The following is a 21733-nucleotide window of genomic DNA, read 5'->3' as shown; positions in this document are numbered from 1 at the left end:
GTCTGTGAATGTATGTCAGTATGTCTCGGTATGTGTCTGTGTGTGTGTGTCAGCATGTATGTCAGTGTATGTGTCGGTGTCCATATGTCAGTATGTATGTGTCAGTTTGTCGGTCTATGTGTGTCTGTATATCTGTGTGTCTGTATGTGTATCAGTGCATATCTGTATGCTGTCTTTGTGTGTTTCGGTGTATCTGTGTGTGTCTATGTATCTGCATGTGTGTATATGTGTCTGTATATCTACATGTGTGCCAGTGTGTATATCTCTGTGTCTGCATGTGTTTCAGTGTGTGTGTGTGTGTATATATATATATATATATATATCTATGTGTGTGTGTATATGTGCATACATCGCAGCATTCACACACTAACACTACATATAAATACACCCCTGTATTCAAACTCCAACACTACGTACAAACACACGTCTGTGTTATACACCAAAATTATATTGCACGACAGATGAGGAACTACCTTTCAATCACCCGTGCAATAGGGAGGCTCAGAAAAATTCTTGCACCTCTCTACTTTAGGTCTGCCACTGCGTTGGGGTGGAGGACGTGATTGCACACCTGGGGAGAGGGTACCAGGGGGCCCAAGCAAATGCTTTGCCCAGGGTCCAATCAATATTAAAGACGGCCCTGTCTATGAGGAAAGTTCAGTGTCTGCATGCAGAGGGAGGAGATACTGAATGTTTGGATGCATTTTAGGCAGCCATGACCCAGGAAGGATCTCTAACAGCCATCTGTTAGTGGCCAGTGAAGTTATCACTAGGCTGTAATGTAAACACGGCGTTTTCTCTGAAAAGATAGCGTCTACAGCAAAAAGCCTGAAGGGAATGATTCTACTCACCAGAACAAATTTAATAAGCTGTAGTTGTTCTGGTGATAATAGTGTTCATTTAAATTTTGGGATAAAACAAAATATATATATATCATCACACAGAAAAAAAAAAAAAAAGATTAACACAAGTACTAGGCAATTGTCAATGTTTTTTTAATGCTGTTAAAGGGACACTCCAGATCCCTAAAGCACTTTAGCTTGCTGAAAAGATGTGTGTGTGAAGAGTGTGTCCTATTACTTTCATTTTGCAAAAAGTGTAGATTTCAATGGAAATTGGCACTTTTATACATGAACCTTGTTACACCCTCCAGCTTTCAAACAGCCAGTCCTGTTACTTGCTGGTTTGTTTAGCTCGGTGGAGATAAACTCAAGAAGCAAACTTTTCATTGAGCTGCATTGGGAAGTTTGTGATTGGACAGTGACAGAAAGTCTGGGCGGGGTTAGAAGGGGAGGGCTTGTAAAGGCTGCAGACAAGAGACCTGCAGGTTTTGCAAGAGGCTTTTAGACATAAACCCAATGAAAAATATGCATAATTAAAAGCATGCAGTTATTGTTTGGGGTATATTTACTAAACAGTGTTTTATTACATTTTGTATTTGGGCAGCGGAGTGTCCCTTAAGTCCAGAGATGAGACATGTCCCCTTTTAAACAATCAGGGGATACATGGGATCCTGTAAAGTTTATTGAAATGTTTCTTATTTCAGGCTGCATGTGGCACTAAGAGCAAAGTATTGCAATTCCCTCTTCTACACAGCTTGTATAGCCCTTGATTATTCCTTACACCATACTTCCCTCGCGCCCCCCTAACACCCTTACTGTACTCACCCGATTCCAGCGCTGATATCCCTCGGCACTGGGTGGGTGCTCCGCCTCCTCCTATGTAACCTGAGGGTGGGCTAATGCGCATGTACGGATAGGCCCTTCCCATAGGAAAGAATTGCTGCAATGCTTTCCAATGTGAATTTCACCAGCTCTGGATGTCCTCATGCAGAGCGTGAGGACGTCCAGTTTTAGTTAGCTGACCTAAAGTCACTTAGCAAGCAGTGGCTGCCTGGTAGAGCTATCTTAGTCCTGCAATGTAATTATTGTAGTTTCTCTCGAACCGCAATGATTTACATTGCAGGACTAAAGAGGACAGGGACACTGCACCCAGATCACTTCCATGAGCTGAAGTGTTCTGCGTGCCTATAGTGTTCCTTAATGAAATTAACGTCTATATACTGCAGGGCAGCACTTTTCATATGTTGCCCACCAGCAGGTAGCAGTGATGAATCTTCCAGCTGAATCTGGCAGTCTTAGCCACGCCAACTGATATGGTCTAAGACTGAGGATGATGGGGATTGTAGTCCAAGGACATTGATGAATCAGATCCTTCTCTCTACATTAGTCTTGATGAGTGCGATGAGTGGAACATTATTTGTCGTCGTGCTGGGGGAAGCTTGCATTCATTGAGAGATCTACACATTTGCATTATGAATATATATCAGCACGTCACTGCATCTCTTCTGCTATTCCATTAAGGAAATTACATTTGTATTTGTGTTGTAAGGATTTAATTAGAATAAATGAAGTGTTTATCGTACCTCTCCCTCGTAATGCATGGCTGGATGGCTGTGCGCTGAGAATGGAGGGGCTGGCTTTATTTACTGAACGCAGAATTGGGCAAAAATAAACAGCAAAATTTAGACCAAAAGATGCCAAAGTGCGAAAATAACTAAATTTGAGTCGGTTTATCAGCTGAGATGTTTTCACACACATTTTGCAGTTTCTTTGTTAAATGGGACAATTCACACTTTAGTAGATAATCCCCACTGACATTGTGCCATTTTCCAGTTAGGAAGATTTACCCTTTAATCACCAATGCTAATAAAATAAATGAAGGCTTTTTTTAGATCATTAGTCCCCTAGAATATAGCATTTATGTTTATTATATATTTTTCCTCAGTGTCGGTGATTAAATGTGATATCAGATCATGTTATTCTCCTGTAATAGAAACCTGAATTGAGAAAAATAAAATAAAATCTAATTCGAAAAATAAACAAATAAATAATCACAAAACTGTCACTTTTCCTCAATAGTTTAATTACAGTATAATTAAAAGAAAAATAATTATGAAGATCTACGGAGAGTGTAATTTCAATCTTTGATTCACAATTTACTGCATCTTTTATCAACAGATGGCATTAACCTTTTGTGAATACAGCCGCCTGTCACTCAAAGTGTTAATACTAACGACACTCGTTAAGAGAGTTTAATTAGCTGCTTGTTGCAGTGTGCTGGGAAGAGATATGCAAAAATCTGATTTCTATCATGCAATCCGCTATAATCCTATCGGCTAATCAATATCTGATCTTTGTAGTGGATCAGACGTCACTGCTATTTTTGTAATTGGAGGGCGAGTTGATATGAGATGATGATGAACAGAAATGGATTAAGACAGCAAAATAAATTCCCTCTGTTCTAAACAGATCCAGTCGGCACACTGTGCCAGGGACTACCATGTCCGCCATCCTGTGTTAGATCGACTGGATCCCTGGTTGCACAGAGCTGCCTTGTAGTATGTAGAATCTCTCCATGTTATGAACAGCTGCTATGGATGCTAGCCAGGGTAAATGAAATTATAAGCAAACGCTGCTCAGACAATCCCGCCACGCTACCTACCTAGCAGAGGGGTGTGCAGAAAACTCCTGTTCCCTTTTGGAAAAGTTACCTGGTGGGAACCGCTCCCTTCACCTTCGTTTCCAGGGGGAGCGGTGACTAGCGATCTTTCTTTATACATCAGGCGGCTGTTTTAAGTAAAAAAAATAAAATAAAGAAAATACTAATATCTTCCTGCTCCCTCGGCTACCTGTTGAGATTCACGGATGAAGAGTCACACGTCTGGAGTTTAAGCCCCTAAAGCCCCCTCTCCCCCTCCCCCCAGCATCGCCTTTGGGTTTATTTACTAACAAACTGAATTAGTATCCAAATGGAACAATTTAGGCTAAAATCTCTGAATTTGAAAAATGATCTCGTTATAATCGCTGCTTTGCTATTTCCTTTACATTTTATCATTCGGATTCCAATTCACTACAATTAAGATTTTAGTGAAAAGGCCCAATCCTCGGCTGCATTTTCCATGATATGTTTACATTGTGTTTGTAGTTGGGCATCATGAGAAATGCCAACTCTAACTATTACTGGCCCACCATATTGCAAATGACCACACAAGGGCTGGCAGATCATTTTGTAAGGCCCTATTAATTCCGTAATCTGTTGGTTTGAGGTTTGAACGGTCAATTCATTGTATGTGGCAATCATATGCTTTCATTGTGACATTACATAAGTAATCGTGGCGACTCCTGGGGGATCGCAGTTACAATTGAACTGATTTCACACCAGAAGCGGAGCACTCAATCTGTTCCTGAACCGATGCAGAATTAATAAATTTACTGCAGAAACGCTGGTTTTGGGAAACCCTAGACTGTTGGTTGATGTTGTTAGCTTGACATTCTCTTCCACAAAGAGGAGTTCATTTCTTTCTCTTATATTTCACACAGAGGATATTTTACAATTACAATGTGAACACAACAAACCGGGTGGTTAAAGATCGTTTCTGCAGCAAAAAGATAAAAATGAAGATACAGTTTCCAATAATATTCAGGATTAGGCTCAACGTTTTGCTTGTATTTTAATGTCACCGTGTTTCACAAGTGGAAACGAGCAGACGGGACACAAGGCTCAATCCACGTGACCACAGATCCTCGCGTTCACAGCTTTAATTATGGTGTTGATGTAGCAGATGATAATGATAACGCTGGCCTTTCGTGCTACAACTCTCGTCCTGTTGCCTAGTGCTGCTAAAAATAATTAACGAGGGTGATATTTTCTTTGCGCACAAACATAGCAAGATTACGACCTGTTTGCGGGAGGGAGCTGCTAAAGGTCACGGTGGTGTTCACCATAAGCAGTGAATTTATAAATGTAATTAGACTCCCCCCTCCTCTGTTTCAGTGAGTGTTGGGAGCCGAGGCCTAATCTAGGCGTCTGAATCAGTTCAGTAATTACACAGACTTAACATAATAAAGTTTGTCAAAGACCGATGGTACCTGCTGTGCTGACCTTTATATAGATTAAGAAGATACACTTAAATAGAAGTTTAAAAGACACATCGCTAAAGAATGCGACAGGTTGGATGACGTGAAAGATGGAAGCTCTCTTCAGTAGCTTATCATCCCCCCTATCTAAACACTCCAGCTGTGTCTGTAAGCAGTGACTGGCTTAATGGACCAGAGTCACCAAGGAAGTACATGGCCAATCTGCTGGAGTCCATCAAAGCAGTGATACAGTTATCAGGACGCAGGATACAAGCAGATAAACTGTTAGCCACAGGTTGTTTGAAACAAAAAGAAAAGGATTCGGGGTTCGTACCAACAGCGCTATCACAAAGAAATTACCCAAACGTGTATCTGTTAATAAATCAACTGCAGATAAATAGCTGGTTCATTGATAAATGGAGAAATCTGGGAACAGAGACAGTATAGAATAACAGAACGTTTCTGTCACTGGTGCGAATTATACCGAACATGTCTGTTACTAGTGGAAACTAAAACTAGGTACATACGAGCACTATTCAAGCACACAAATTTTTGGTACCTGTGCCGTTAGTAAAGGTTCCTGCTGCAAGGATCCAAAACTAATTCAACGAAAATACATCTCCAACTAATTTCAGGTCCAATGTTATATTCAGCCATCCCAAATGACAGGCTTGATAAAGACACACATCTTGTTGAAACGTTGCCTGTCATTTGGGATGGCTGAATAAAACTCACACTAAACCTGGAATTACCGAGTGTTGGAGGTTTACTTCTTTAAATTACTGGTGGAAACTATACAGGACACACAGAATAGCAGAACGTTTGTGTTAATGTTGGAAACTAAGTGTAATATACATCTTACTTTGGGATTTAATCTTATGCAGCTTGTTTTGTTGATTTGTTCCTGGAGTCTCCTAAACATATCACATGCCTAGAGTTTTTGGCCCTGAGTCTCCTACATATTTTAGATCCACAGTGTTTAGACCCAGGAGTCTCCTACATAGTTTAGATCCACAGTGATTATCACCAGGAGTCTCCTACAGACTGCAGATCCCTGGTGATTACCACCATGTGGCGGGTGTTATGTCCACAGTGGGAGAGATTACATTCCTACCTGAGCGCAGCTGTTTAATACGCCCATTGCTGGTTGCAATGTCCACAGGGAGGAAATCCTTGAACCATGAGATCTCGGGGTCTGGGTTTCCACTGGCGGCACACAGCATGGTAGCAGTTCGAGTCCTTTCCACCACCTTGAGCTGGGGCCCCATGTCGATGACCGGGAATCCCAGGGGCAGCTGTTCTGTAAAACATAAGAGATCCTGTTAAAGGATTGTCCATAATTACCGACAATGCCTCAAGTCACATATCCACTATTAGACAAAATGATAGCCCACATTTACAAGCAATGTCACAGATCATGTATTTCTCCCTTCCCATTTACCATAAAATTGCCAAAATCCCAGTGTTATTTATCCTCTTCCAACACAGAGGTTCCCAAAGCGTTGATCAACTCTCCGATTCCCGCGACATCATGGAGGTGGCGCGGCTACCTCTGCGATGGTCCAATCCTCTATGAGGATCATTGGGGACCTGATATGCAGTGGTGCATTCAAGATTCCACAAAATAAAGCATTATACTCAAAGTTCTGTGTCATGTGACCGAGTTTTACTCGCTCAGTGCTACGGAAGTGTTTCTAGTGGCTGTCATGAAAAACACCCCTAAAGGTGGATTTAACCCTGCAATGTAAACACTTTCTTAAAACTGCAGTGATTTACATTGCAGAGTTAAAGGGGTGCCGTTAGTTTCCCTTTAAATCAACATAACCACATCCACACCATGCACACCCTATGTTTTCATGGACATTGTTAGCTGTAGTTGTTAGAAATTTTAATTATTTACTGTTTGAGTGCTGGAATCTCCATAAGACACTTCCTATGGGCTACACCGAATCTCGTCATCAAAACATTCTTTTAATGAAGTTTGAGCACACTCAGTGTATGTCAGCATGTACAAGGTGTGAAAAACACGTCAGTATTGTCCTGACTTGCTATGTGTTCAAAGGTCAAAAGGCAAAGTTGGGTTATACTGTGCATTTCCAAAACCCCTCAGCATCTCTTTATCATCCTAGGATTTCTCTTCAAAGTTCTCAGTGGTCCTTAAATAAAAGGCCTTCAAGAGAAGGCTGGAAGCGCGGTCGGAGTGGGTACCTGGGAGCCATTCTCCCTCCTAATTTAAATACGTTCAAAATCACAAAGAGCTGAAAAGCACAGCTGAGTGGCTGATATGCAAAGCCGCTGTCCTGCTGCCTCTGAAACAAATGTTTGGCACGGAGGAGAGCTATAAATACACATTAAGCTGCTGCGACACAGCCATAACTTTCAACTACTATTCAGAAATTAAAAAGCCGCGTCCTGGGATACGGATAAATAAATAAAAAACGGAGGCAGGATTTCTTACCCCCAATTAACGATGAACGTGGAGGAGAGGCGTAGGAGTATTTCAGATGGTAAGTTATGGACCCCTGAGGGACAATATAAACAGAAGACCCTTGTTCCTTTCTTGAGTAGGAGAATTCACCTGGCCCTTTCCTACACCCATCGCGGTACACTACTGTGGGTGCAAATAGAAATTGCTAGATGAGCCCCAAAATCTGACATTTTAAGGTAGGGCCCTAAAACAGTAAAGCTATCTGTAAATAGGAAGATGGAGATAGAATCGAAATATTAGCAGAATAAGCTCTAAAAAGTGTATTCAGACTCAGAAAATGCCAACCCGGCCCTCAATTTTCTAATGTATTATGCTAAATATTTACTAAAATTATGCAAATTCAAAAATAAAAAATGAGGGAACTGCATTTACTGGAAATCACAAGGGTTTTCACAGAGGTTGTTATGGTGCATTAAATAAATGTAACTAATAACCATTTCATGCACCGCGCATTTTTATGTCATTGTCACACTTTGTTATAACAGGGCACGAGGTGCACATGCAGATTTGGGGGTAAAGGGGCGGTGAGACGTCACATGTATTGCTAACAAAATGAGCTGTTTTCCCCTTTTTTTAGAGGAACTTTGTGGACCTGCAAAAAGCTGTATTAGATCACTTTCAGTGACGCTGTGAATTCAACAACAAATCTGTTACAGAGACAGTGTAACTGCGAGAAATGCTTCACTGCTCTTCAAATGCACTCAACTGCCATCCAGAGGAGCTGCAGCCAGCGGCATTCTCCGGGGCATTCTCTGCAAACTTTGGTGAAAAGGTAATTAATCTTAAGCAGGTCGTTTTATTTTTTAAGAGGCGAGAGACATCTCTTGGAGTAATTAATGCGCTACAGACCTGTCCTATTGATTAATCTCACACAAACACAAGTTGATGAACAGGACACAACATGGCAGATCGAAGACTTCCACCACTTATAGAGATAGAATAAAATGCAGATTGTGGGTCCAGGTCTTCAGGGAAGTCATCAGAGAGGGTAGACATAATCACGGCACGGCTACACCACACTTAACATTAATTATTCTCGTTTACCAACATTTCCTTAGTAGGCGCTTTATGAGTTACAATGTTTTTTCAACGCAAGAAGTTAACCGGTGAATAATGTGGTGGCAGTGTAACATTATTATTATTATTATTATATTATTTATATAGCGCCATCAGATTCCGTAGCGCTGTACAATGGGTAATGCATGCACACAGGGGCAGGAGGTTTACTTGTGTTCCTCCAAAGATCATAAAGAAGAATACCGGACCTTGCTACGGTGTCACACGCAAAGGTTCCAGTATCTAAATTGGATGAATGGAGATGGACGAAGGCCTAAGATCTTCTACTAAAGTAACGGGTGCTGCAGGGAGCTACAGTGGTTATGGTGCCAAGAGTAAGTAATCAAACTTTTATTGAACACCTTTTCCTTCCTCTCCTACACCCAACAGAAAGAGAGAAGCTCTTCGTCTCTGCTAAGCTCGCTGGTGCAAGGCTTAGGTCGCTGGCTGAGAGTGACCAGCCGACGTTCTGAATCGCTGGGCTTAGCTCAGTACAGCTAACAGAAGATCCTAGGCAGGATGCAGACTCCAGATATGAAGTCAAGCGGTTTGACTACTTACAGTGGGAGCATAAAAGCAGAGCGCTGTAGTGGTTATGGTGTATGAAGTGTTTCTTTAATCACTTCTTACAAACGTGATGTGCAGAAGGACATCTCAGAGAGCACAATGACTTGGAAGAGGCAGGCTGGAGCTAGAAGTAATGGAGTACTAAAGACAAGTGATTGCAACATCTGGATTCATTCAGCATTGCTCCAGTCACTCAACCCACCGTGCAATTACATGTACAGCTAAATAAAAGAATCAGCCTCGTTTGGACATTTTGTGATTCACTGTTTTATGGCTCCAATAAGCTAGAAATTAGATGACAAAAGAACAAAGAAGCGATTATTATAGGGAATCTATAAAAAAGAAACCTTAAAATTTATATGGAGTGAAATTGAAAGCGCTGTTAGACTCTGCCTTTCAAGAAGTTTAAATTCTAAGTGTTACTGAGAAGGGCAAAGCTGGCAAGCGGCTACAAATTATCCCATTATCCTAGCACTCAGACATTTATAGTAACATGTAACCTAAACAGTGTTCTAAGAGCTGTGATTGGCGGAACTGTGTGATAACAGCATTCCATCTCGGTCAGCGGGATTGCAGAGAGGGACGCCATTTGCATACATAGTCCAGTTCTAATCAAATCTAGCAATGTGATCTATAGTAAAGGCCAGTTGGTACATAATCCTAGCACCAGGTATAAGGTCCAGGTAACGGTATATACACCTGTACTATGACAATACAGTAAATAAATGGTCTTTAAACTGACTATGCCCTGTGTGTGTGTGTGTGTATCTGTTCTATGGAATCCCAGAGGAAGCTCTTCCTCAATGTGGGCTCTGTACACAATGAACTGAGCCCACACACAGAGCAGGGATTGCTACATAATCATCTCATTTTGCTGTGTGTTATGCTGTGTGCGCAGTGACCAGATATTGTGGGAGCTGGCCTTACACACAGTTACTTTGACATCACAATGTATCAGGACCTGTTCACATTACAGATAGGGAACACATGCCCGTATGTTTGTAATATTTACTGTGTGTGACAGTCACAGTTTGCAGATATACTAATAATACTATATTAAGGTTTCCCCCATGCAGGCTAAAGCAGGATACAATTAGAATAAAAGGTAATAAGAGACACTCCGCTGCCTCAATACAAAAATAAATAGATAAAATCACTGTTTAATAGATATACCTCCAATGGAAACATGCATTCATTTAATTCTAAATGTTCTCATTGAGGGTATATCTAAAAACAGCTTGCAATAGCTACAGATCTCTTATCTGAAGCCTTTACAAGCCCTCCCCTTCTAACCCCGCCTAAACATCTGTGACTGTCCAATCACAGACTTCCCAATGCAGCTCAATGAGAAGTCTTTGTAAGGCAGGTGTACTGGGCAATTGCTGCCTCTTTTGTTTAGCTCCACTGAGCTAAAGAAACCAGGATGTAACCAGCTGATTGACAGCCAGGGGGTGTAACAAGGTTCATGTATACAACTGCCAATTTCTATTGAAATCGGCACTCTGTGTAAAATGAAAAAAAGAGGGCACACTCTTTGCACATAGAGCACTGAGGCAAGCTAAACTGTTGTAGTGGTCTGGAGTGTTCGTTTAATCACTCCAGGGCATTGCGATTGGTAGTATTCATCAAATTATTGTCACACCCCCCATAAATTCAACAAATATGGTAGACGCTGTCTGCAAATTCCTCCATTAAGAGTTTTCATTGTCACTCCGGCTAATGCTAGATATCTGGTTTACAGTTTATGGAAGTCACCCTATTTGCTCAAGTTAAATAACAAAATGTTTGACCAAAAATTGCAAAATGGTTTTCTAAAGCTCAAACATTCACGGTGGCGCCTCAAAGCAAACTTATTGTTTGACTTGTCTGCAGCTTGAGACAACAAAGTCCCTCCAGCAGCCACTGAGAGGAGGTAGCCAGCCCTCTTAATCCTTCAATACATCACGACTTTGACCAGGGATTAGGTAGAGTCCCCCATCTACACCAAACACGCAAACACTTGGTTGGTTTTCAGAACATCTGTCACTTGAGTGAAGATAAAGAAAGTTAAATACAGTTCACAAATTGTCTGGAGACTCCAGAGTCTGAGCTCAAATACAAATATGACTACAAAGATGACTATTGCTGTCCTGCGCAGTGTGACTATAATTGTCCTTAACATTGATGCCTATTAGTGCAGGTTCTGACATTGATGCCTATTAGTGCAGGTTCTGGCATTGATGCCTATTAGTGCAGGTTCTGACATTGATGCCTATTAGTGCAGGTTCTGGCATTGATGCCTATTAGTGCAGGTTCTGACATTGATGCCTATTAGTGCAGGTTCTGACATTGATGCCTATTAGTGCAGGTTCTGACATTGATGCCTATTAGTGCAGGTTCTGACATTGATGTCTATTAGTGCAGGTTCTGACATTGATGTCTATTAGTGCAGGTTCTGACATTAATGTATATTAGTGCAGGTTCTGACATTGATGTCTATTAGTGCAGGTTCTGACATTGATGCCTATTAGTGCAGGTTCTGGCATTGATGCCTATTAGTGCAGGTTCTGACATTGATGCCTATTAGTGCAGGTTCTGACATTGATGCCTATTAGTGCAGGTTCTGACATTGATGTCTATTAGTGCAGGTTCTGACATTGATGTCTATTAGTGCAGGTTCTGACATTGATGTCTATTAGTGCAGGTTCTGACATTGATGTCTATTAGTGCAGGTTCTGACATTGATGTCTATTAGTGCAGGTTCTGACATTAATGTATATTAGTGCAGGTTCTGACATTGATGTCTATTAGTGCAGGTTCTGACATTGATGTCTATTAGTGCAGGTTCTGACATTGATGTCTATTAGTGCAGGTTCTAACATTGATGTCTATTAGTGCAGGTTCTAACATTGATGTCTATTAGTGCAGGTTCTGACATTGATGTCTATTAGTGCAGGTTCTGACATTGATGTCTATTAGTGCAGGTTCTGACATTGATGTCTATTAGTGCAGGTTCTGACATTGATGTCTATTAGTGCAGGTTCTGACATTGATGTCTATTAGTGCAGGTTCTGACATTGATGTCTATTAGTGCAGGTTCTGACATTGATGTCTATTAGTGCAGGTTCTGACATTGATGTCTATTAGTGCAGGTTCTGACATTGATGTCTATTAGTGCAGGTTCTGACATTGATGTCTATTAGTGCAGGTTCTGACATTGATGCCTATTAGTGCAGGTTCTGACATTGATGTATATTACTGCAGGTTCTAACGTTGATATTTATTAGTGCAGTTTCTGACATTGATCAGTGATTAGGGGAAAGGCGTTTTATAAAGTAAGCTGAGAGCCACGTAAACAACAAAAAATGTGGTTTTACAAGTCCATTTAGAAGCCATCACCATTCTGTGTGTAGAATGGCTACTGAAAATGAAACAATAAGAACCGCTGCGAGAGATTTCAGATTATTTATCGATGGATTGCTGGAGTCTGTTAGAAGCGAGAGCTGCTCGAATGCTTCTCAGAAAAAACACACTAATAGGAATCACACCACCAAACAAGCATATTTTAATACGATGAATTGGAGTGCATCCGATACAGTGACCCCTGGAATTAATAATTAATAAGTGTCTTCTCGTTAAAGGATTTCTGGTACTAATGCCGTAACACAGAGAACCCATCTAAAAACCCAGAGAGGAATATAAAGGGGGAAAAATAATAATAAAAAGATTAGGAGTGATGACTTTGTTCTAGCACGAATGTTAAACGACGTGAAAAGATTTATTTGTATTCATTCCATGGATAACATTAGGCTATAACCCACCCAGAATGGGGCGCACTGGATTATCCTCATCTTCTACATCTAAATGGCATGTTTTATACTTTATTTAAAGTATGTGCACTGATACTAATTTGCCATATGCTTCATAAAGTTATATCTCCCCCCCACCACCACCACACAGGAGAGGTTTGATTCTGACCGGTGTGTCTGTGGGTCTGTGTCGTTTGGGACAGTCCAAATTAATTTTTGGATTTTATAAAGTAATTTAATCCAATTCAGTATTACAGTCTGTAAGAAGGCTCCAGGCTGTCACTCCTTTAAAAACATCTGTTTTACTGTTGATGTAAAAAAAAAGTGAAAAACTCAATTTGATACAATTTCCCATTTTGCCACAAAATGACATATCTTCTTGATTGTGGTATGAATAGATATTAATAAAAGTATTGTTTCCTTGCATTCTGTAGTGAGTCAGGCTCGGTACGGCTTTGTTTGTTTGTCCTATAGCAGAGAGTGTAAATGGCTACGCTCCCATGAAGGCCAAGGGTACATCAGTACTGACTCCATAAACATGGTTTAGGATGCATGAAAAATTAAGGACAATAATTTACCACCTCAAAATATTACTACATGACTTAATGTCTGCGTTCTTCAGCCTGCCTCATCCTGAAATACTGAGCGACTTAGCTCAGACAGTTCCTAAAACGTCATGTGCTGTGATTCAGAGAGAGGTCATTATACAGGGATCTACGCTGGTTTAATGTGCTGACAGGATGGTAGAACATGGGATAAGAGGCAGATTTAGATGCTCTGCCGTTTCCGAATTGCCTTGGTTTGGACACATAGTATTGGACACACAAAGTATTTATTAGGGAAGGAAGACCACAGAACGCAGCAGAAAGGGTAGCTATAGTACATCACGTGATCAGCTCACTGGCTCACAGTAAAACACTATTCATTATAATTTGTGCTGGTTACTTTACCAAGCTTCATTAAATGAGGCTAAAAAGAAGGAACGCTGGGTCTCGCGTGAATGTGAGTGCGCATGCAGTGAGTGCGCATGAGTATTTAATAACTGGGGCCCATCCAGTAATGTGAGTGCGCATGCAGTGAGTGCGCATGAGTATTTAATAACTGGGGCCCATCCAGTAATGGGGCCCATCCAGTAATGTGAGTGCGCATGCAGTGAGTGCGCATGAGTATTTAATAACAGGGGCCCATCCAGTAATGGGGCCCATCCAGTAATGTGAGTGCGCATGCAGTGAGTGCGCATGAGTATTTAATAACAGGGGCCCATCCAGTAATGTGAGTGAGCATGCAGTGAGTGCGCATGAGTATTTAATAACAGGGGCCCATCCAGTAATGGTGCGTGCCGTTACTCGGAAATTCAAACAGTACTGAGTACCCGTAGGACATGTTTGCTGTGCCCAGGACACAACGTCACATGGGGGAGTGAGCTTTCCTAGCACCTCTACCGCTTAGGACTACAATTCCCATCATGTACAGACAGAATGTGACTGCTATCCATATGGTGGTCTAAAGTATGACAAAGATGGAATAAAAAAAAAAAAAAACACGTTAGGGAGCTGTTTTATTCATTGCAGGAACACGGGGACTTTCACCCGGTAAATGCCCTGTGTATCTGACACCCCCAGGCAGAGCGTCTGGCTCTAGGAGAACGAGAGTGGCTCATTATGTTAGCCTCCTTCAAATGCTCATTTTGTGTCCCAATTAGACATATCAGCAGCAAATTACAGACCGGGGCCGAATAAACTGTAATAAAATAATAGCGGCAGCAATACAGGTAATGATTTCACACTCTGTCACCTAAGGATCTAGACTAACGCTGAGGAAATGTTATCTTAATGAGCAGTTGTCTTGCGCCTCTTGTGTCAGACAGAGAGCAGCCTGGCTAATCTGGACTTCGCACGGTCCATCCATCAACACGCGGTTCATTAGAACTGTATCGTGCTAACTTACATACACACATAAAGACCATCCTTACCTAGACTGACGAATAACCCACAGGCGACAATGGAGGTTTAACTACATAAAAATGTACAGCCCCCAGTCAATACAGGGTTATTCACCAAGCTGGGAATTCAAAGGGAATTTCAAATCTTAGGCCAAATTAGCTGAACTGGGATTTTACTGTAAATGTCGCAATGTGTTTGTAAAATCTCCTCCGTTCCCCCACACTATGCTCGTGGACGGGGAGGTGTAAACCTGCTCCGGTATATGAACCGTGAGTAAGTATTTAATAACAGATTATCACTGCGGCCGGTGAGATGATGCACAAAGAGCTGTGTTTATCTCGTTATTTCACGCATTTTGTTTGGATAATAGTTTTTCGAGGTTTAATAATACGCACTATTTCATTAAAATGTCTCTAATGCTTCCACCTAGCACTGATTGCCTTTAATAAACATTCCATCTTTTATCTGCATTATATTGTGAATGCACACTACCGTATGGAATGAGCTGGTCCAGCGTCGCCTCTCGTGTACACTGTGTGCCCCCTTTAATACAGAGATTGGGTTAAATATACACAGTTTGCATGTTTTTCTGACACGTCATGGCCCACACAACAGGACGTTTCCGTACCGTTTTGTAAATCTGGCTAGTAATTGTTTAAAAATACCGCACTCCATTTTCGATTTTGCCTCTATGTAACTGCTTGGCAGGAATGACGTAAAGCAAGTTCTAAGTTTTACAGGACGGTAATATTAATAAAAGGAAGTTAACACTAGGTTACCGAACACTGACACAAACAGAATTTGTTGATGGTTGGGTCCCTTTAAAGAACAACATGTCTGTTTATTGATAAATCTCTCTCAATCCTCTAGGCTAGCTGTTACAAAACTACAACTCTGGGTATTGGCTGCCTGAGGGTCATGGGAGATCAACAACAGCTTGAGTACTCTTGGATTAACCACAGCAGACACTCTGAGACTTCTGACTAACTGCAGCAGTGTGGAACTAGCCAATATGTCCCCTTTACTGGCCGTGGGGCTAATATACCAGGGGGAAAAGCCAGATTAAGAGCCCATTGGATCTGGTGCTGACAGTTATGATAGGCCTAATTACAGAATCTTATCGAAAGAAAATACTTAAACAGTTGTATCTACCAAGTGTCATGTATCTGGTGGAGATGGTGCTGGAGGTAAACTCACAGGATATAGCGATCAGAAAACACATACCCTATGCTAATCTCTCGCTTTCATCTTTCATGTAAATCCATACCCTTAACAGCATGTCCAGTGAAGCAGGATGATGGAGGGTGGGGTAAAATGGAGGGCCACTGACGCAAAACACGTAACCAGAACTGTCTGGGGGGGTGTCTGCCCAAAGGATTGGAAGGTCAGCCTGGCATGAATGTACGTCAGGCTGCCTGCCAATCATGCAGGATGACCAACCAAGGGCATACTGTGCAGACAGCACCCTGAGCTTGGCATAAATGCGTCAAATGATGTGCCTACTCCACGCTTTCCAAGGACTGTCCCCTAGCACTCACATGTCCACTCCTCTCCTAATCTTCTTACTAGCAGGCAGAAGCTCCTATTATACAGTCTGTGACAGAGGAAATGTGTATGTAGTGAGTGTAGAAGAAATGGAACATCCACAGTGTTAGAGAGACTGAAGCAGCAAGAGCATTTGCATAGTGCGCAAAGTCAGCTTTACCTTAAAGGGACACTATAGTCACTAAAACAACTTTAGTTCTATGAATCAGTTTTTGCAACGGCTCTCCTGTCAGCATGGCTGCACATAAACTAGACAGCTACGCCGACAGGAAGGTTTCAAAATTACCTTGGCCGCGGCGGGCAGCTACCGTTCCGGTCCCCAGTGGGTGCGACGTTATTAGGAACGCCGGCCGCTATTGTTACGTTTTTTATAATAGACTTACCTTTACCCACATTAAAGATGGCGCCAGCGTGCGTGCGACATCACGTCATAGACGTGCACGTACATTTTGGGGTCAGAGGTCGGAGACAGACAATTACAGCCTAAAGAGGGTTATTTAAACCCAAATTACCTTTTTGTCAGTGCCCTGTCGTGGTTTCCACTAGCTGGTTATCTGACAGTGTGTTCCTGATCGTGTTTTTCTGGTATTTGACTTTGGCTTTGTTTTGACTTCCCTGATATCTGGCTTTCCTCATCGTTGCGTCTCATCTGTGTCCTTGACCTCGGCAAGTATTTTGACTATTCTCAGGTATGTTAAGTCCGGCCATTCTAAAGTCCGGTTAGACGTTATCCTTAGTCTTTAGGTGTGATACAATCCTGCGTGCTGAATCAACTATAATCCTGACAGTTTTGTTGTATAGATCAAGCCCCTGCAGTCTTACTGCTCAATCCTCTGCCATTTAGGAGTTAAATCACTTTGTTTATGTAGCCCTAGGCACACCTCCCTGCATTTGACTTACACAGCCTTCCTAAACACTTCCTGTAAAGAGTCATCTAATGTTTACACTACCTTTATTGCAAATTCTATTTAGTTTAGAATTTCTAATCTCCTGCTTTGTTAATAGCCTGGTAGAATTGCAGTAGCCTCCTGTGTGTGATTAAAGCTTAATTTACGGAGCAGGAGATAAACATGTTTAAAGGAAGTTAACATCTGATTGAAACTTAATCCTTTTTGTTTTCATGCAGACTGTGTCAGTCACAGCAAGGGGAGGTGTGGTTAGGGCTGCATAAATATAAACAAAACGGAGCCAGTCCACACCAGTTTTGTTCCCTTACATCCCTTTTAAGCAAGAGCATGTAAAGAGAAGTATTAAAAAAATGTAAATAGGGGGGCGTGGCCAACTTAGAGACTGAACGGACGTCTCTATGCGAGGCTCCGTGCCAGAGAAGCGAAAAAGAATCCTTTGGCCGAAAAATACAGGTTTACCTGCTACCGCACTTCACCCCCCACCAGCAGACACAATGGGGCGTAAAAATAAGACAGCGTCCGGAGACACACCGATCTCAGGACATAAGGCTCTCCTTTGAAAGGCCCGAGCCGCGGCTGCAATATAAGATGGCGCAGGAAGCAAGTAAAGAACAGGAGACGTCGGAGGACTCCAATGAGGAGGATGCAATCTCCACGCCACAGTCGGGCGGAGAATCCGACCACAAAAGGAGACATAAAGAGGCTTCTGCTAGACCTCAGAAAGGTATGGAGGGAGGACTTACAGAAGGTCCAGACAGAGGTGGGGGAGGTCCATAATAAAGTCTGGGCTATAGAGGCAAAAGAGACAGCCAGGAATAGCCAGATGCAGGAGACCAAGGCACAGATGGAGGGCTTAGCATCACAAGTGCAGCAGTTACACGGCACGGTGACAACGCTAGAAATGCGCCACAGGCGCAGAAATATACGCCTAAGGGGGATCCCAGAAGAAATAGGCACAGAGAACCTACTACAATATACACAGACCCTCATCGACTCACTGGGAATCAAAGGGGGGTCAACCCCACCACTGATCACCTTGGTGTTCAGAGTCAGAAAATCCCCAGCGGCGCCAGAGGGAACCTCCAGAGACGTCATAGCGGTGACACGAGATGTGACCGTCAAGAACGCGATCATGACATTCTCCAGAACGCAGGGGAACATAACCCACGAAGGGAGCCCAGTGGCAATCTACAGCGACATTCCGTTCCCAGTGCTGGTAGAAAAACGCAAATTGGCACCTGTGGCAAGGAAACTATGAGTCCGCTCAATAAAATACCGTTGGGGGTGGAGGGAGCCCTGGAGGTGACAGCTGGCGACACGGCTTACACACTGACCTCGGCAGACGACCCTGAGGAGCTGTACAAACTCCTTGAAGCACGTCCCCAGCCTGGACAGAGATACCCGCCAAACAGCAAAAAGCAGGCAGAAGAGAGACAGGCTTAGAGACTGGCCAGACCATCAGAGGGGGCTACATCCTGGCGCTGAGCCACAGAACACCTCCACCCCGCTGCTCCCGAGCAGCCCATTTTCCCGAAGATCAACAAGAGTGGAAACCGGGCAAAGGCAGGACAGCCGAAGGGGCCTCAGGAGTGGACTATCTGCGACTATCACCCAAAGCGGAGCGTTACAGCACTGCCCCTATCTAAATACCCCAAGACAGTGGTGATCAGAGACTTCAAATTACCCACCATTGTCTATATATATATAATGATACAGCTGTGTTTTACTCATGATAATGTTACCCATATACAACACAGCAAAGTTATGTCTTATTCATGAAAATGTAATAAAATAAAAAATAAAATGTACCGGTAAATAAAATAAATAAATATATATATTTTAAATCAATGGGACTATTCTATAGGCATGGTGTTAATCCAGCAATGCCGGTGGAGGTGGAGTTGGGGGGGAGGGACCTATTTATCCTCAGGTATCAATTAATTATAGTAATTCTACGGATTTAACATTTGCAGAGATTCCTGCGTTTTTCTTCTGTGCCCTGGCATGCTCTCGTTTCTTTGATGGATACATGAAAAACCCAGACAGATAAAAGCTTTGATACTTATACAAGTGCACACAGAGGGTTAAAACTTACAGGTTTTCGATACTGAAATGTTGCCGTTTACGCTTTAAGACGTGACATTTAAATATTCATCATGTTTGTGTAAACAACATATTCAGATGATGGTTATCTCCTCATTTGGGCTGATTATGCCACAACAATAATGAAGAATTTATAAACTCGTGTCACATAGAAGCAGTATTATTTTTTTTACATTTATTCTCCCTGTATTCAGCACCTCTTCTCGAATCTTTTATTCCCTTGTACAAGAAAGTCCTGAAAGTGATGTCTCACTAAATATAGAGCAGAAAGTATGCAATGATCATAGGATGTAAAGTGTTAAAATGCAGGATTTATCTCGGAGCACTGGGCCCCAGTGTATTGCGATAGCCAGTAAAAAAGATACATGGACAAGAGAACAGATGGCCACACATCAATTATTGAGCCCCGGCAAAAAGCAAAATGCAGGATGGGAACACGTCCATACAAAGGAAACGAGAGAGAAAGCTCATCTAGTGAGTAGCTTTCCGATCCAGATTCTAGATTTAAGCTATCTTCCAGAATTCACGTCTCTAATCATCTGGTCTGCGATACGGGATTCTAGCCTCCGCTCTCTAGTTTATAGCCTCGTCTAATCACCTGGTCTGGGATTTTTGGGGTTCTAATCTCTGCCCTCTGGTTTATAGCCTCGTCTAATCACCTGGTCTGGGATTTTTGGGGTCCTAATCTCTGCCCTCTAGTTTATAGCCTCGTCTAATCACCTGGTCTGGGATTTTTGGGGTTCTAATCTCTGCCCTCTAGTTTATAGCCTCGTCTAATCACCTGGTCTGGGATTTTTGGGGTTCTAATCTCTGCCCTCTAGTTTATAGCCTCGTCTAATCACCTGGTCTGGGATTTGTTGAGGTTCTAATCTCTGCCCTCTGGTTTATAGCCTTGTCTAATCACCTGGTCTGGGATTTGGTGAGGTTCTAATCTCTGCCCTCCGGTTTATAACGTCATCTAATCATCCGGTCTGGGATTTTTGGGGTTCTAATGTCTGCCCTCTAGTTTATAGCCTCGTCTAATCACCTGGTCTGGAGTTTGGTGAGGTTCTAATCTCTGCCCTCCGGTTTATAACGTCATCTAATCATCCGGTCTGGGATTTTTGGGGTTCTAATGTCTGCCCTCTAGTTTATAGCCTCGTCTAATCACCTGGTCTGGGGTTTGGTGAGGTTCTAATCTCTGCCCTCCGGTTTATAGCCTCGTCTAATCACCTGGTCTGGGATTTTTGGGGTTCTAATCTCTGCCCTCTGGTTTATAGCCTTGTCTAATCACCTGGTCTGGGATTTTTGGGGTTCTAATCTCTGCCCTCTAGTTTATAGCCTCGTCTAATCACCTGGTCTGGGATTTTTGGGGTTCTAATCTCTGCCCTCTAGTTTATAGCCTCGTCTAATCACCTGGTCTGGGATTTTTGGGGTTCTAATCGTTGCCCTCTAGTTTATAGCCTTGTCTAATCACCTGGTCTGGGATTTTTGGGGTTCTAATCTCTGCCCTCTAGTTTATAGCCTCGTCTAATCACCTGGTCTGGGATTTTTGGGGTTCTAATCTCTGCCCTCTAGTTTATAGCCTCGTCTAATCACCTGGTCTGGGATTTTTGGGGTTCTAATCTCTGCCCTCTAGTTTATAGCCTCGTCTAATCACCTGGTCTGGGATTTTTGGGGTTCTAATCTCTGCCCTCTAGTTTATAGCCTCGTCTAATCACCTGGTCTGGGATTTTTGGGGTTCTAATCTCTGCCCTCTAGTTTATAGCCTTGTCTTATCACCTGGTCTGGGATTTTTTGGGTTCTAATCTCTGCCCTCCGGTTTATAACGTCATCTAATCATCCGGTCTGGGATTTTTGGGGTTCTAATGTCTGCCCTCTAGTTTATAGCCTCGTCTAATCACCTGGTCTGGAGTTTGGTGAGGTTCTAATCTCTGCCCTCCGGTTTATAACGTCATCTAATCATCCGGTCTGGGATTTTTGGGGTTCTAATGTCTGCCCTCTAGTTTATAGCCTCGTCTAATCACCTGGTCTGGGGTTTGGTGAGGTTCTAATCTCTGCCCTCTAGTTTATAGCCTTGTCTAATCACCTGGTCTGGGATTTTTGGGGTTCTAATCTCTGCCCTCCGGTTTATAGCCTCGTCTAATCACCTGGTCTGGGATTTTTGGGGTTCTAATCTCTGCCCTCTGGTTTATAGCCTCGTCTAATCACCTGGTCTGGGATTTTTGGGGTTCTAATCTCTGCCCTCTAGTTTATAGCCTCGTCTAATCACCTGGTCTGGGATTTTTGGGGTTCTAATCTCTGCCCTCTAGTTTATAGCCTCGTCTAATCACCTGGTCTGGGATTTTTGGGGTTCTAATCTCTGCCCTCTAGTTTATAGCCTTGTCTTATCACCTGGTCTGGGATTTTTGGGGTTCTAATCTCTGCCCTCTAGTTT

The 21733-nt window shown here is 42.5% G+C and overlaps 2 protein-coding genes across 11 annotated transcripts in view; both read right to left on the bottom strand.

Annotated features, from left to right (window-relative positions):
• Positions 1-21733, bottom strand: part of PTPRF (protein tyrosine phosphatase receptor type F) — a 965824-nt gene that overhangs the window by 72071 nt on the left and 872020 nt on the right. For all 10 annotated transcript variants that reach the window (XM_063427667.1, XM_063427666.1, XM_063427670.1 and 7 more), the window contains one exon: positions 6034-6219. In XM_063427667.1, the coding sequence (XP_063283737.1) occupies positions 6034-6219 (186 nt within the window). The remainder of the gene's footprint in view (positions 1-6033; positions 6220-21733) is intronic.
• KDM4A (lysine demethylase 4A) overlaps positions 1-21733 on the bottom strand; it is a 374420-nt gene that overhangs the window by 126112 nt on the left and 226575 nt on the right. The gene's annotated exons all lie outside the window — the stretch shown is intronic.

This window comes from Pelobates fuscus, chromosome 7 (assembly GCF_036172605.1).
Source record: "Pelobates fuscus isolate aPelFus1 chromosome 7, aPelFus1.pri, whole genome shotgun sequence".
NCBI classification, from domain to species: domain Eukaryota; kingdom Metazoa; phylum Chordata; class Amphibia; order Anura; family Pelobatidae; genus Pelobates; species Pelobates fuscus.
Note: the sequence above shows the minus strand (reverse complement) of the source record. Positions and strands in the feature narration are given on the sequence as shown.